The sequence below is a fragment of the Oryza brachyantha genome, chromosome 11 (assembly GCF_000231095.2).
Source record: "Oryza brachyantha chromosome 11, ObraRS2, whole genome shotgun sequence".
Taxonomy (NCBI): domain Eukaryota; kingdom Viridiplantae; phylum Streptophyta; class Magnoliopsida; order Poales; family Poaceae; genus Oryza; species Oryza brachyantha.
The window spans coordinates 15604014-15620391 of NC_023173.2; the positions used below are offsets into that span (position 1 = coordinate 15604014).

The following is a 16378-nucleotide window of genomic DNA, read 5'->3' on the forward strand; positions in this document are numbered from 1 at the left end:
ATTTGATTGAAATTTGGTGGGATGATTTATTATGTATAAAAGCACATTTGTGTAAATTTTGATCAATTTCTACATGTAGGTCTGACGTATGTCTATTCTATAGCTACCCAATTAAAGGATCCATTTGTTCTCCTCGGGTCAAATCCATTTATAACTTGAAATCACCTAACCAAATTTAATCCATACCAATCTATTTGTCTCTGTAACCCAATCCAATCCAAATCATTTGAAGTAACAATTCATTTATACCCAACGAAAGACAATCCAAATTAAAACCAACTCATTTAATCTATTTCCATCCAACCCATTAGCAGGCCTATGGAGAATAGATGAATTTTCCATAGATGAGAAGCCATCTCATTAATCTATATATTTAGTGGCAGGGCGAGTGGAGATTGTGCATCTTGGAGAATGCCTTTAGCGGCTTGTGGATCAGATGATAAAAGATTTGTATACCAAACTTTTGGCCTAACGAGCTTTGTCAAGGACTTACGCAATGCGTGTACTATGGTGCCCGCGGTGTGTGAAGGTTTGAGGACTCATAGAGTGCAAAGGTAGGTGGACTCGATAAATATGAATTTCGGTGACCTCAAGTGTGTTCGAAGTGTTAATTATAAATTCGACAAAAATTAGAAAATTAGATGTTACATCATAAGTTTAGCATATCCTGTTTTTCAATCATGGATCATAAATTTTATACAAAATCATAAATGATTCAGAGATAAATTCACTCGCATCCTGATATACAAAAGTAAGATATTAATTGCGCATTATTCTTATGCTGGGGTAGTTTACCCTTTGCGTACACATCTACATAACATGGTTAACTTGTGAAATTACAGAAAAATTAACGTGGCTGATACCGCAAGTTACTCAACTGCCCAGTAGTGAGAATATTTCTTTGATGTGGAGAATTTCATCGTAGACATCCTGAATTCGTGGCCTATCTTTTGGCGATTCCGTGGAGCACCTTAACCCAAGATTAGCCAGTTGAGTAACACAACTTAGTATTCCAGCCATTGCATGGCTCGAGTTCTCCAAGTCATTTCTTGTTTCCTCGGATTTATAACATGCAAGGAGATCGACCTCTAAAATATCACCAATATTATGAGGAACTGCTGATTCAACCAGTTTGTGAATGTTCAGCCCATCCTTAAAGATGTCATCAGTTGGGTGCTTTCCTGTGAGCATTTCTAGCAGAATAACTCCATAGCTATAAACGTCACCTGCAGTTGAGATTTCACAGCCCAACCCGTACTCTACAGTATGTGCACAAAGCAAAACAAAAATTAGAAACTCTTTTCATTGTGGTAAATCATGTGCGTATTGAATACTGAAATAAATTTTTAGGGCAACTCTTTGGTACATGGTACTTGTAGTATTATAATACCAGTAGAAAAAATGTATTTTTATACTTTGTTAATTACTTAATTAGTATTATTTTGTAATTTTGTTTTTTTCAATAAAGATCACTATAAATAGATCAACGGTATGAATTAAATTCTCCTACCAGTAAAATGCACCGGAGTTGGCCCCAAATTTTTATACTACTGATGCATATGATAATTAAAATGAATGCTGAATGGTCTCACCTGGCGCAATATATCCAAGCGATCCTCTTGGCCCTGCCATACTTGTTAAGCTGTTGAACATGGCAGAAGAATCACTGCAGAGAAACTTTGCTAATCCAAAGTCACTAACATGCGCACACATATCTCCATCTAGAAGTACATTACTAGGCTTTAGATCACAGTGAACCAAGGGAGGTGTACACCAATTATGGAGATAGTCTAGTGCAGCTGCAATGTCTGTGGCTATTGTCATTCTTGATCCTAGACTGAGTGGTCTTTTATACTTCGAATAGAGCCAGCTTTCTAGGTTACCATTGGCCATGTACTCAAGAACAAGAGCTTTGAACACTCTCCCCATTTGATCAAAGCTTGAGCACAGGCTAATCACCCTGACGAGATTACGATGGCGAGTATTCTTTAAAACCTCGCATTCAGAAAAGAAATTCTTCGGTGCTCCAATCTCGTCAAGTTTGAACACCTTAACAGCGATTGGGTGTGTTTCAGATGACAACGTACCTTTATAGACTTTTCCAAATCTCCCTGAGCCAACTAGGTTGGCAGAAGAAAAACCATTGGTCGCTTTGATAAGCTGAGCATATGAAAATTTTTTCAGCCCCATGCAAGATTGGTCAATATCATCATCATCTTCACACTTAGTTCTCTTCTTGAATAGAGTTATTGTGGCACATGCCACCAAGATTGCGGCAGCAAGAGCAAGAGGAACAACTACGGATATGACCAAGGAATTTCTCTTTCTGTTGGAGGTAGAACTTGTGCAAGGTGGTAGTTGCAGCATTGTAGCCTTGGTTGTGCATAAAAGTTTGTTTCCTTGTAAGAACACCTTGCTTGAATTACCAAATGCACCACCTGTGGGAACTGTTCCCTCAAAGCTATTGAATGATAAATTAAGAAGCTGCAGAGAGGTAAGTGTCTCCAAAAAGGTTGGGATTGCACCAGACAAATTGTTTTCAGAAATATCCATTTCAGTGACACCTCTTAAGCTCATGAACGATTCTGGAATGCTGCCATGAAGAAAATTCACCTCCAATCGAAGGGATTCCAAGTGAAGGCACTCACCAAGTGCATGAGGAATCTCCCCAGATAATTGATTGTTGGAAATATTTAGGGAGCCAAGATTAATTAAGGCACCAATTGTAGGTGGTATGGATCCAGTGAGTTTATTGTAGGACAAGTCTAGACTTTCAGAAAGAGAGGAAATTGTAAGGATCTCAGGTGGGATGCTTCCATCAAATGCATTACAGGATAGATTAAGCATAACCAAGCTCTTGAAGTTTGCTAATTCTGAAGGTATTGGCCCACTCAAGCTGTTTTCTTGAAGGTATAATTCACTTAGATTTTCCAAGTTACCAATTGACTGAGGGATTTCTCCAGAGAGTTTGTTTCTTGCTAAGCTTAAAACAAATAGGTTTCTTAGATTTCCAATTTCGTTAGGAATGCCTCCAGAAAATAAATTTCCCCTCATGTTAAGAATCGATAGGTTCGTAAGACTCCCTATCTCTGAAGGTATAGTTCCTGTAAATCTATTATTCGTTAGGTAGATCATCTGTATGCTTTTTGAGATATTGCCAATGGAACTAGGCAAAGTCCCCTGAATATTGTTATTATCCAAATATATAACCTGCAACTGTGGGGAACTAGTGGCTGAAGACATGGAGCTCCAGTCTACATCTTCGAGCATGTTGGCACCAAGGTCCAATTCTGTCAAGTTGGGCAAAGACCAGAAAGCAGGAACTGTGCCACTAAACGCGTTGTCACGGAGCTCTATCCTCTGAAGCAAAGAAGCATTGACCAAAGAGACAGGGATTGGACCATCAAATCCATTTCCTTCCAGCACTAGCGTCTGAATGTTTGGGAGAGTGTAACCGATGTCAGCTGGAATTCTTCCAACGAACTGGTTGTTACCAAGGCCAAGATAACTGAGAGATGTTATGTTGTAAAGAGCTGAAGGAACTGTACCTGACATGTTGTTATATGACAAGTCTAGTTCTTGCAAACTGGGGATTCTACTTAGACTCTCTGGGATGTTTCCCTGTAGGTTATTTAGAGCAAGTTTTAGGGAAGACAGGGAAGCAATGTTTCCTAGTGTGTCAGGAATGCTTCCTGAGAGGTTATTTGCAGCTAGGCTAATATACTGCAGCTTTAAGGACATCGATGGTGAAGATGGTATTGGACCAGACAGGTCATTATCAGAGAGATCTAAGAAAACAAGAGATGAGCTGTTGAATAGAGCAGCAGGTATCTGCCCATTGATGTTGTTTTTCATGAGGTCAAGGTAGTACAGAGAGGAGCAATTCGCCAAGAGAGATGGAATTCCACCGGTCAGGCTGTTGTTACTAAGCACAACATAGGTAAGAGCTGTGGCACATCCTAAGGTGTCAGGGATGTTACCTGCAATCTTGTTGCTGGGAAGAAACAGATCTGTCAGGTTGGGAAGCATACCGATCCCGGATGGGATGCTTCCAGTGATGTTGTTATTGCTAAGCACAATTTGCTGAAGAGAAAGGCATTGAGCAAGACCCGGAGGGATCGCACCTTGGATGGAATTGTTCCAGAGGCCGATGACCTCGAGCCGCGAGCACGACGATATGTTGTCAGGGATCACTCCGGTGATGGAGTTCATGCTGAGGTTGAGGTACCTGAGCTTTGTCAGGTACCCAATCTCAGGGGGGATATGGCCACTGATTTGGTTGTCAGGCATGTGGAGTCTGTCAAGGAATGTAAGCCTGACGATGCAGGGAAATACTTGGCCAGTGAAGTTGAGAGACTCAAGGTCAAGTGCAACAACACGAGATTGTTTCCCCTTGCTGCATGTGACTCCATGCCAGCTGCAGAAGGCAAGGGAGTCGTTCTTCCACGAGCTCAGGGCTGCCATGGAGTCCGGCGAGAGCTGTGCCTTCAGGCAGAGCAGGGCTTGCCTGTCGGTCTCAGGCGTGGATTGGGAGCAGGCATGGGGACAGAGGCTGGCGAAGCAGACGATCAGTGCTGCTCCGGCAAGCAGTGTGTTTTGGGTTCCTTTGACGCACATCTTTCTTGTGCGTGTGTGCATGCTCATTGCTTGATTACAAGCTTTGGTTCTTGCACTCTTCATGTGTAGCATCGAAGGTATATATAGGAAACTAATTGAATGATAAAAGTCTGACTGTATTGAGCGTGTGAGACTCCATTAGAAAGACTAGACTTTTGAAAACCGGAACATAACATTTGCCCATCTTCGTCACTGACGCAAAACTAGAACCTTGAAAGCTACTCCCGATATACACTAATTGATATACACTGACACAAAGACTGGAATCACCGGATAATGTCTACTACCGATGACTTGATCGGTAATCGCTCTTTTCTGTTTTGGCTGTACATACGTACTTGCTTGCATAGTTTCATATATTAATTAATGATCCTTTTAGGGTGCTCCAACTTACCACCAGGGAGGAGAAGATTTGAACCATTCAGTTCCTGGATTCATAATAGGTGCTCATGTATTTGAACAGGATATTGTCGGTTGCTCTCCTCCTATGGTTGCAGATGGAAAGCACTTGCTCCTGTTTCCCTCCTTCCTTTAGTTGTACAGGCATACATGCATGTATCTAATCCTATATACTGCTCCACTCTAATGATTGGAGGCTCAATCTCTTTCCAATAAACTACGGGGGAATTTTTTTATTGGGGAGCTAGAGTTTATCTTTGGCTCGTGAATATGAATTTTGGAGGAATTTTTTTATCGGGGAGCTAGGGTTTCTGGTTGTTCTTTGTTTTTAACAAAAAAATTTACATGCGGGTGACTTAATATGATCACCTAAAAAAACCAATTTTTGCACATATTATGGTGCACAGCTACAAAATGTTGATTTTTACAGACATGGTAAGCTACACCCATGTTCCACGTGACTGCAGAAATGAGCTTCGAAAGTGTGTCAACTCAAATCTAATATCGCATAACTAGATCAAGCCACTTGCAACCGTAGTGGTTGGTCTAGACATTGCAGTCACCTGTCTCCAACGCGTAAAATTGTCTCTATACGCGGACGCAAACACTTTATTGGTTGACTGGATGATGTCTACTACCGATGACTTTGACCGGTCATCGGACTTTTCCGTTTTGGTTCTAGATACGTAGGGGGCTTTTAGTTGGCGAAATGAAAATTTTTGCGTGTCATACCAAACGTTTGATCGGATGTCGGAAGGAGTTTCATGGCTGGCATGAAAACCGTAAGATGAATCTTTTAAGCCTAATTAATCCGTCATTAACGCATAAAGGTTACTGTAGCACTTTTGGCTAATCATGTACTAATTAGGCTCAAAAGATTCGCCTCACGATTTCTCACATAACTGTGCAATTAGTTTTTCGTTTTATCTATGTTTAATATTCTATTTAGGTATCCAAAGATTTGATGTGATTTTTTTGAGCGAAAATTTTTGGGAACTAAACGGGGCCGTACTTGCTTGCATAGTTGTAAATAGTGAGGGGAGAAATAGTTTCATTTTTTTAACGAAATGAGTAGCTCTTGCATACGCTGTCACATACGGCCGTTGTTTTACACAACTTACTCTTAGTTATTTTCTCGGCTTTTACCTGCTCTTACCAAACGGTTAAACGATGTATTTTTTTTAAAAAAATTATATATAAAAGTTTATTATCTCACATTTCTAAAGTAAATTTTTAACTCTTTAACTTCATCATTTATACTATCAAATAACTATAAAAAAATAAATAATCTTTCGACCTCACTATTTCGGAAAGAAAAAAAAAACCATAGCAGTAGGGTCGATAGTCATCGGTCAGCAGCGTGAACGATTACTTCCTTCCCAGTGGGTCGATTGCGCAAGCAATTCTGGATCGGCCATATTTGAAGTCAGTGTTGCCCGGATTTCACTGTGGACTGAGACCGACACCCTTTGACAATAAGCAAGCGCCGGGCGACTGTCATGTATTTGTCTCCCATGCATCCACCGCATAATGCAATTCTTATGCTCCCTCCTGTTGTTTTTAATCAGAGTCCATTCACTTTTGGATTGATGTCTGAGTGTTTGTCTTGTTCAAAATTGTTATGCAAATATAAAAAAACTATAAGTTATTTTTAAAGGTTTTCAATAATAAATTGAAACAAAATAAAATAATTAGTAATTATAGAAAATTCTTGAATAACTCAAATTATCAAATGTATAAAAAAAAAAGTTGACGGCGTTAAATAAAACAAGTCGTACATCTAGTTAGAGACCCCGTGAGCACCTTGAGATACATACAACAGGAGGTAATGGGCAGTCTAGCTTGTCATGGTGCGTTCTTTTTTCCTCGCTACAACGGCGCCGGAGCTAGAATGTCACACGGACTTACCTGCAGTAAGTAAAACTTTTCCGTGAATCATTTTGCTTTGGACAACTATGGCTCCGTTTTAGTTTCCAAAAAGAATTCTCCCCACAAAACATTACATCGAATCTTTGGATACCTAAATAGAGCATTAAACATAGATGAAACGAAAAACTAATTGCACGGTTATGTGAGAAATTGTGAGACGGATGTTTTGGGCCTAATTATTGTATGATTAGTCATACGTGCTATAGTAACCCGCATGCGCTAATGAAGGATTAATTTGGCTTAAAAGATTCATCTCACGGTTTCTCGGCGAGCCATGAAATTTTTTTTTTCATTCGTGTCCAGAAACCCCTTTCGACATCCGATCAAACGTTTGATATGACTAGCAAAATTTTTTATTTTGCTATCTAAACGCATCCTATATATATTTACATATAATAAGTAAAACTTACAGGTAGATAACAAGCAATAAGCACCGAGCGAGTGCCCCATATATATCTACATCCCATCACACGATGCTGTTGTCAAAAATCAATAATCGTGAGTTATATATGTACAGTAATTAGTGCTTGTATTTTCTCATCACATACGGCCAGGTCATCGCAACATGTAGCTATTGGTCCGTAGAGTCAACTAATAATCCGTTACTATCCCATCGTTGTGGAGTCAATAGTCATCGGTTGGCAGGGCCGATAGTCATCGGTTCGCGAAAATAATTTTTTTTAGTATCACGTCAACTAAGTGATCCGATGCAGGAGATTACGTCAAACGTTTGATCGGATGTCAGAAGGGGTTTTTCGACATAAATGAAAAAAACAGATTTCATAGCCTAGAAACCGCGAGCCAAATTTTTTGAGCCTAATTAATCTGTTATTAGCACACGTGTGTTACTATAGCACTTATGACTAATTATAGAATAATTAGGCTTAAAAGATTTATCTCATGATCTCCCCAATCCGTGCAATTAGGTTTTTCATCTATGTTTAATATTTCATTTAGGTATCCAAAGATATCTTTGATGTGATGTTTTTAGAAAAAATTAAAAAAATTTTTAACTAAAGGGCGCTAATTATTCCGTCCCCGTGCATGTGTGGGTAGAGATGGGAATGGGGCCAGGCACATACGTTCTTTCACAACCCTATTTAATTCTTAAAGAAAATTAGCTCAAAATTATATACAATTTTATTTTCAATCCGTTTTGAACCCAACCCTTAAATTTTATAGGCAAATTGGTTGGACCCATTACCACCCCTAAACGTGGGTCGTCTCATCAGGCAAGGGGCAGGTCAATAGCCATCGGTGAGCAGCGTGAATATTTACTCCCATCGCCATCGGTGGACTTGGATAGCAGTACCTCCATCTCCATTTTATAATATAAGATAATTGATTTTTTTAGTTGCAACGTTTGATTATTCGCTTTATTAAAAAAATTTGTACAAATATAAAAAAATGATAAGTCATGCTTAAACTTTTTTTGATAATAAAGTGAGTCACAAGCACAATAAATGATAATTCTATACTTTTTTGAATAAGATAAATTGTTAAACATTACAAATAAAAAAGTCAAGTTACGAAACGGAGGGAATAACAGGCGAGCAAGGGCCGATCGAGTGCCTTATATTTGTCTTCCATGGATGCACCGGACAGAGTGCAATTCTCATCATACTAATTAAGTAGTGCCTCGAGCAGCTTGAGAGAATTATCAGCAATGGAGAGTAGAGCTATCTTATGCCTGCTGCTCCTCATGGTGAGTGGTGTCGCTGGCGTCGGATTCGGTACACCTCGACGCAGCAGTGCATCTCATTTCTGTAAGTAAACCTATTCTGTGAATGGTTTTGCTGCATATATCAGGCGTGTGCATATGATTTATCCTTACGCCCAAAGTGTGCTAGCTACTATACATACCTCCGTGCTAATTAAGACACTGTAACCATTCCTGATTAAATTTTAAACGGAGGAAACATGATTAATTTCACACCGATCGAGCAGACTTCTAAATGGTACGGAGCACTATCATCATTAATTATTTGCTTAATTGTTTATGCAGGCGGCGGACGCGACCAACCCAGCATAACTCCTTGTTCTCCGCCCCGGCGTCCCCCACCAATATGTTCACACCCCGGAGCGTGTCGGCCTGGCGCATCTTGAGTTCTGGACAAGCATGTCTAGAAAAGCTCAAGTCCAAGATTTAAGTGAAGAAGACCTGAAGTTCATGTGATGCATACAGAAATAAAATGACTCAATTATATTGTCCTTAGTTGGTTAATTACTCTCTCCTACTATTGTACCGTGCTAACGCTACGGCTTAATTCATAATGCAGATAAGATAGCAAATAAGATATTATAAATTATTTTAAATACAATCACATATATACAAAACATTCGAATTTGTTTTTAATAAAATTTATTAATTTGACTACTTAAACAAATTATGATAAAATAGCAGCAAACCAATAACCGGTTAATTGCGACTATTATAACTTCACATAATTTCTTATAGGCTAGACCACATCGTCATAAATTATAATTTTCCAAGCTTGAACGGTAATTGCAGAAGTTGCGAGGACAACTTCATATGTTAATTTCAACAACGTTGTAACAACAAGTTGATACACCAATTTTAGAATTACATTGATATCCAGTTCACACATTGCAAGGATAATATTAATTAAATAATTTATTCATATTATCTAATATTAATATAAGTTTTAAACTCTATAAAACTAAATTTATTGAAAACCACTTTACACAAACATTAGTTGTACCATCTGAGCATTTTTACGGTCGTTAAGAAGGTACCCAGACAGGGGCGTATCTAGCCAAAAATCGAGTGGTGGCACCTTATTAAAATTGTTAGTAATAATTGTTAGTATGTTTAATTTTTTTATTAATTACATATTAGTAATACACTAGATATTAAATTTGAGTGGGGTCCTAGGACCCTACTCCCAACACTCTGGATCCGCCCATGTACCCAGAGGTAGCAAAATTTTAGATTTGTCATAATAAAATTTTGTTATGGCTACAATTTTCCATCTTCAAATAATAAATAAAATTTTGTTGACATTTGTATCAATCAAAGGAACAAAACAACTGTGCAACTCACATAAATTCTAAATTTATTATGAGTTTTAAAAAAATTCATCGTGTCTTCTCATATTACATAAAAAGATACTTAAATTATATAACACCTAGCAAATATTTATCGCACGAGTTTATTATAGTTTTAAAAAATATATGATAGTTTTGAAGAAAGTGAAATTACTAATGATATTTTTCATTAGTTGTGCTTCTAGATTATTATTTTTATAAGGTACAAATATCTTTCAATGATTTAAAAAATATTCTACAATGATGTATTATTTGACAGATTAATAAATTTACTTATTTCACATAAAAACATGTTGTTAATAAAATATTACTAGAACACCAATATACATTCCTATTTACTATTCCTATTTACTAGAGATTTACCTCTGATACTATTCTCAGTGATTTGACTATTGTGTGTCCAATAATAGTGATTTAGAACATTGATTGGTCTTATGTTTATCGCAACTATGGCATGGTGTTGTATACAAGCTTCATTGTCGGTATTCTAACAATGTGATCAAAAGTTATCTGAACTTTGATTCAAAAATATACATTGCATATTCATAGAAACTTTATGATTAAAAAATTGTGTATTTATCTTTATATGATGTCTAATATTTAGAAATTGTTTCTATGGAAAAATATTTTCTAACATACAGAAAGTCTATAATTGGTAGGATAATTTTTAATTTAGAAAATATTTGATATATGAAAAGTCTATATAAAGAGAGGTGAATTCTATTATAGTCATTTGATTTTACGAAAATGATTTTAGTAGTCGGATTTGAAGAACAAAGGTTGTAAACCGAGTAAAACAGCTTCACACCATACGGTACATTTGCATTGATCGATGGGTACGTCAGCCAAATATTCTCAACTCGTGGGTGTGGATCCCTCTCTAACGAAAGTATCAGGTAAGGTCTCTGTCAATTTGCATGACCGATGTTGAATGGTTGGTAGTGGATACAGGAGAATACTAAATTATTATTCAAGTGATAGTTAACAATATGGTAATTAATCTAATTAAAAACAAAAGGTAATAAGTATTTCAAATTAGCACAAATCTTTAGAACGAGAATAGTAAACAATTGGTACTGCCATCGGTCAAGTCCCCAATTTGGCATCTGGCATATTCAAGGTCAATAATGTGTTTAGTTCTTGGATTTTGGTCTAAGCTGCACTAGAACAGTCTTGTTTTTAGAGAAAATGCTCAGGGCTCTTCTTTTTTAAAGCCACGAGTAAACAGAAAGATCTGCTAGGGTTACCAGCTTACAACCAGGTAGAGCAGGGGACAACACCCACTGCTCTGAAACAAAGTTTGTAATTGAACTTCTATCCCCAATCCCAACAGAAACAAAAGAGAACACTTCAACCCACTGCACTTCTGCTATGTAATTTCTTTGCCCCTTCCAGCATCTTGTTCTTCATGAGTTCCACCTCTGCTCTATCGCTTTCTTTTGCGAGGGACAATCCACTGCGAGAGCGAAGATGCAGCCCTGAAAATCATCACGTTCAAAGAAGATAACAATTTATTTCGAAAAACAATATCATTTCTGATATAACCACAAGTTCAAGCAAAAACCTCCTAACAAAATGCAATTAGGTTTAGAGATTTTCCCACCTTGATTTCCTAGTAAAATATCCAAAAGCATTTCTAAATTATTTGGTCGAGCATAAACAGCAATTAGACACTGAAACATAATACGTTGTGTAGATTCCTGGTCACCACACAACTTGCAGGATTTTGACCCCCACCAATTCCTAGCTTTTAGATTAACACCTGACTGAATTCTATTTTTAGTCAACAACCAGATAAAATGTTTAATTTTCAACGGAATAGGGGCTGTCTAGATTATATCCATTTTCTTATCAGAGACACCTCTAAAGAGCATAAATCTATACAGAGATTTGGCAGTAAATTGTATCTATACATGTGGTTGACTGATCCACTCGATCATAAGATAGACTTCTTCGTGGTCAGACGACCAACCATACGTGTTCATGGTGGGAGACAGGGAGAGACGCTACTTACGGTGAAAGTCCTATAATATGAATGGATGGAATAAATAAGTTGTGCCCATCCTCATGTAAATATTCGAGAATCGAGTAAAACATCCTGAGAAATTGTCATCGGTTATTATTCTAACTTCGTATGAAAATCCGTTATTATTTCATCGTCGTGGAGTCAATACTGATCGGTTGGCAGGGTCGATTGTAATTGTTCGGTCCTCATTCAGTCCCTGTTTAGTTCTCAAATTTTTTTTTCTAAAAATATCACATCAAATCTTTAGACATCTAAATAAAACATTAAACATATATAAAAAAAAACTAATTGCACAGCTATGGAAGAAATCTTGAGACGAAACTTTTGAGGCTAATTAGTTTATGATTAGCTATAAGTTATGCAGTAACCCACATATGTTAATAACGGATTAATTAGGCTCGGAAGATTCGTCTCGCGGTTTGTAGGCTAGGAGCCGTGAAATTCGTCTTTCTCATTCGTGTCCAAAAACCCAAATCGATATCCGGACAAATATCCGATGTAATACTTGTTGCAAAAAGTTTTGTTATCTAAGCGGGGCCTCGTCATGTGTGGGTCGTCTCATGTCTCGGTCAGCAGCGTCTCCCATCGCAGGCCATCGGTGGACTTGGATAGTAACAAGCAAGCCAGCGCCGATTGAGCGAGGGCCATATATTTATTTGTGTTCCACACAAGCACCGGACAGATCGATCGATCAGTGCGGCGAGCAGCTTGAGATCGATATACACAACAGAATTAGCAGCAACTAATGGAGAGTAGAGCTATCTTATGCCTGCTGCTCCTGCTGCTGCTGCCCATGGTGGCTGCTGTCCCTGCTGGCGTCTACACCGGAGATAACTCCGGCCCCTGGCGTCCATATACTAGCTGCAGTAAGTAAACTGTGAATGGTTTTCCTAGATCAGCCGTGTACGTGTGTGTACGTGTATGATTTATCCTTATGCCCAAATTAAGTGTGCTATCTATAGTTATACATACCTCCGTGATAGGACACTGTGACCTTTCTAGATTAAATTTATACGATCGAAATAGGTTTCTGTATTTTAAACGAAGGAAACATAATTAATCTCACACAGAGCAGATTTCTTGGTTCGGACAGCTATCATTCATTATTTGCTGTTTAATTACTCCCCGGAGCGTGTCGGCGTGGCGCATCTTAGAATTTTAGACAAGCATGTGTAGAAAAACTATTGTCCAAGATTTCGTTGAATAACACCTGAAGTACCTCTGATGCATACAGACCAAAAAAAAAATGAATCAAGTATATTGTACTTAGTTGGTTAATAGTTCTCTATTTGCATTGACGAAAGTATCAGGCTAAGGTCTCCGTCAATTTGCACCACCGATGTTGAATTGATGATAGTGGATAGAACGTCGAGAATACTAAATTATTATTCAACTGATAATCAACATTATGGTAATTATTCTACCTAACAACACAAGGTATTAAGTATTTATAATTAGCACCAATCTTTAGAATGAGAATAGTAAACATCTGGTACTGCCATCGGTGGTATAGAACTGAAAAAAAAATCGAAAACGTTACCATGTGCTGGGGTGTGGTGCTACTGTGGCTCAGTGTGGCCAATGCTTATTGCATGGCTACCGTTGTACGTTGTAAAATTTTTCCACATAATAACATATGTACTTTCATATTTTAGTGTGAAAAGTATATAAAATAGTAATATAATTTTTAAGTCTGATATTTTAATTAATATAGTAATTCATATATCCATAAAATAAACATGATGGACCGTTCACTATTATTTTAATAATATAATAGATCAAAGTGCATAAATCATCTGATATATTTGTTTGTCTTTTTTCCACTGTCTTTATCTTTAAGTTATTCGTGACATCTTTTCACTCTCTCTGATAATATTATTCCACCGATTTCAAAATAACATATCACATCATTAATTTGTAATAGCTTATAACTTGAGTCAAATAAAACAATGCCAGTTGTTATAAGCATTTATTTGTAAGGTTAAAAAATGCGCTAAATGCTAATTCCACGGTGACCCACCATCTAGAGTTCCTATAGAAATAATAGAAATAAGTTGTTATAGAAATTTGCTATAGTGGAAATAAGCAGTTCCTATAGAAATTATAAAGTAGTCTAGGGTGTAATTTGGTTGACCAATGAATCCACTTAGGACATGTTCATTGGTAAAACCCATGCCAGCAGAAAAAACTCATACAAAAGAACAATCTTTCAAGCTGAGTACCGTTTATAATTATAGACTAATTAATTTCTCGTTCACAGTCCATATGGTCGGCATCTCTAATTAGAGTCAACACACGTACAAAGTAGATTTTCTAGATGTCTCCTTGTTTTATGTGTCAAGAGTGGATGTTTTGCTGACTTCATACAAAACAACTCATTTTCTCGCATATCGTCTCTCTCTTCGATGCCAGTGAACATGCAACGATAGAAACGACAATGAGAGCTCTTTGTACGTGCCCTTATACCATTTAAGTTGTAACTGATAAATTACTTACTTAATTGATCTATAAACATATTTATAATCGTCCACTTGCAACCGTAGTGGTCACTATAGACATTGCTGCCAGCTGTCTCCTGCTATGAAAAGCCTTAAAATTGTCTCTATGCACGAACGGGAAGACTTAATTGGTTGACTGGATGATGTCTATTACCGATGACTTGATCGGTCATCGGTCTTTTCTGTTGTGGCTATACGTACGTACTTGCTTGCATATACATACATATGTATGTACGTATATATCCAGCCAGGATGAGTAAGAAGTTGTCTAAATTGTGTAATTTAAACAGTTGAAATGCACTTTTTTAAGAGTGAATTAAGAGAGGTAAATCAGACTTTAATATTTTTAAGTGATGGTTACCCCCCACACACACTATACTTGTCAATATACTCTTCATATTTTTAAGAGTGAATTAAGAGAGGAAAAAAAAAACATAGCAGGGGTCATCGGTCAGCACTCAGCAGTGCGAACAATTATTAGTTCCTTTCCGGTGTGGGTCGAGTGCACATGCAATTCTGGATCGGCCGTATTTGAGGTGTGGGCTGTGGGACCGACCCCTTTGGATGGATAACAAGCAAGATAGCGCCAAGGCCAAGCGAGTGCCAAATATATATTTGTCTCCCATGCGTCCACGAAGAATGCAATTCTTACATGCATATACTAAGAGACGCCACGAGCAGCTCAGAGACGTAGAGGCAATGGACAGTAGAGTTTGCTTGTTACTCATACTGCTTCTCTTGTTGGGGTTTTTTCCTCGCTACCAAGCTCCAACCATACATGGCTATACCTGCAGTAAGTAAAACACTTTTGCTCGATCATATTGGACAACTATCATCTGTCTATCCCTTCAGCCCAAAATGTTCTACCACGTATATACCTCCGTACGTACGTTCTATGGTATTATTGCAACCTTTCTAGATTAAATTTATACGAAAAGGTTGCTATATTTTAAACATAATCTCACAAATGATAACAGTTTGCTTTTGTATGTATGCAGACAAGATAGGCGAAAGAACCAGCAGTTCTGCTTGTTCTCCGCCCTCGCCTCCCCGACCAATATGTTCATACCCCGTAGCGTGTCCGCGTCGCGCACCTTACAATTAATTTTCGACAAGCATCTGAAGCCCAAGATTTCGGAGGCATGTATGAAGAACAGCGCCTGAAGTTTCTCTGATGCATAAAAAGAAAAAAAATGAATTAAGTGTATTGTCCTTACTTAGATGGCTAATTGTTCACTATTTGCTTTGATAGATGGATTCGATATATATATATATATATGGGGGTTGACTCTGTTATATTTTACTGATATTATAATTTAATCCATACCATTGATTTATTTTTATCGGACGACTATAATTAAATTATACTCTCAATAATATTAGGTGTAGTAGAAATTTTTAGGGATAATATCGTCCTTTTTATTGTGATCTTTATTGCAAAAAACAAAATTATAGAATACTGTTAATCAAGTAATTAACAAAATACGAAAATACTATTTTTCTTTTGGTATTATAATACTATCCATAAAAATGCATCGGAGAGTTGCCCATATAGGGGTATGTGATATTCTATATTATGGACTATCTCGTACAAAACATTGCATATGGAACATTGATAATTAGGCATCAACACAAGCAAAACTCTTGCCTAATTAATCCTATATCCAAACTAGCTAGCTTAACCTAAATAAGCTCCATATTTTTCTTTTTGCCTTTTCGTCGCTCTTTTTAGTGAAACTAGCTAGCGTACATGAGCCAAGTATATTCTCAATATATCCGTGGGTGTGCATATATCCGTCTCTGTCTCGGACGAAAGTCTAGCTAGGAAGGAGGACGTGCA

The 16378-nt window shown here is 37.5% G+C and overlaps 1 protein-coding gene across 1 annotated transcript; it reads right to left on the reverse strand.

Moving 5' to 3' along the window:
* Window positions 1-721: 721 nt before the first annotated feature.
* Window positions 722-4143, reverse strand: LOC102704842 (receptor kinase-like protein Xa21). Its single transcript, XM_006662996.2, has 3 exons — window positions 4125-4143; window positions 1593-3994; window positions 722-1259 (listed from the first exon to the last, which is right to left on the reverse strand). The coding sequence occupies exons 2-3, from the start codon at window positions 3853-3855 to the stop codon at window positions 874-876; spliced, it is 2649 nt and encodes an 882-aa protein (XP_006663059.1). The 5' UTR covers window positions 3856-3994; window positions 4125-4143; the 3' UTR covers window positions 722-873.
* Between the last annotated feature and the right edge of the window lie 12235 nt (window positions 4144-16378).

Excerpts from the sequence above, each read along its gene's own strand:
- LOC102704842 (XM_006662996.2), bottom strand. The coding sequence starts at position 3,855 with ATGAAAAACAACATCAATGGGCAGATACCTGCTGCTCTATTCAACAGC. Across the intron at positions 1,260-1,592 it reads GCTTGGATATATTGCGCCAG|AGTACGGGTTGGGCTGTGAA; the intron begins GTGAGACCATTC and ends CACATACTGTAG.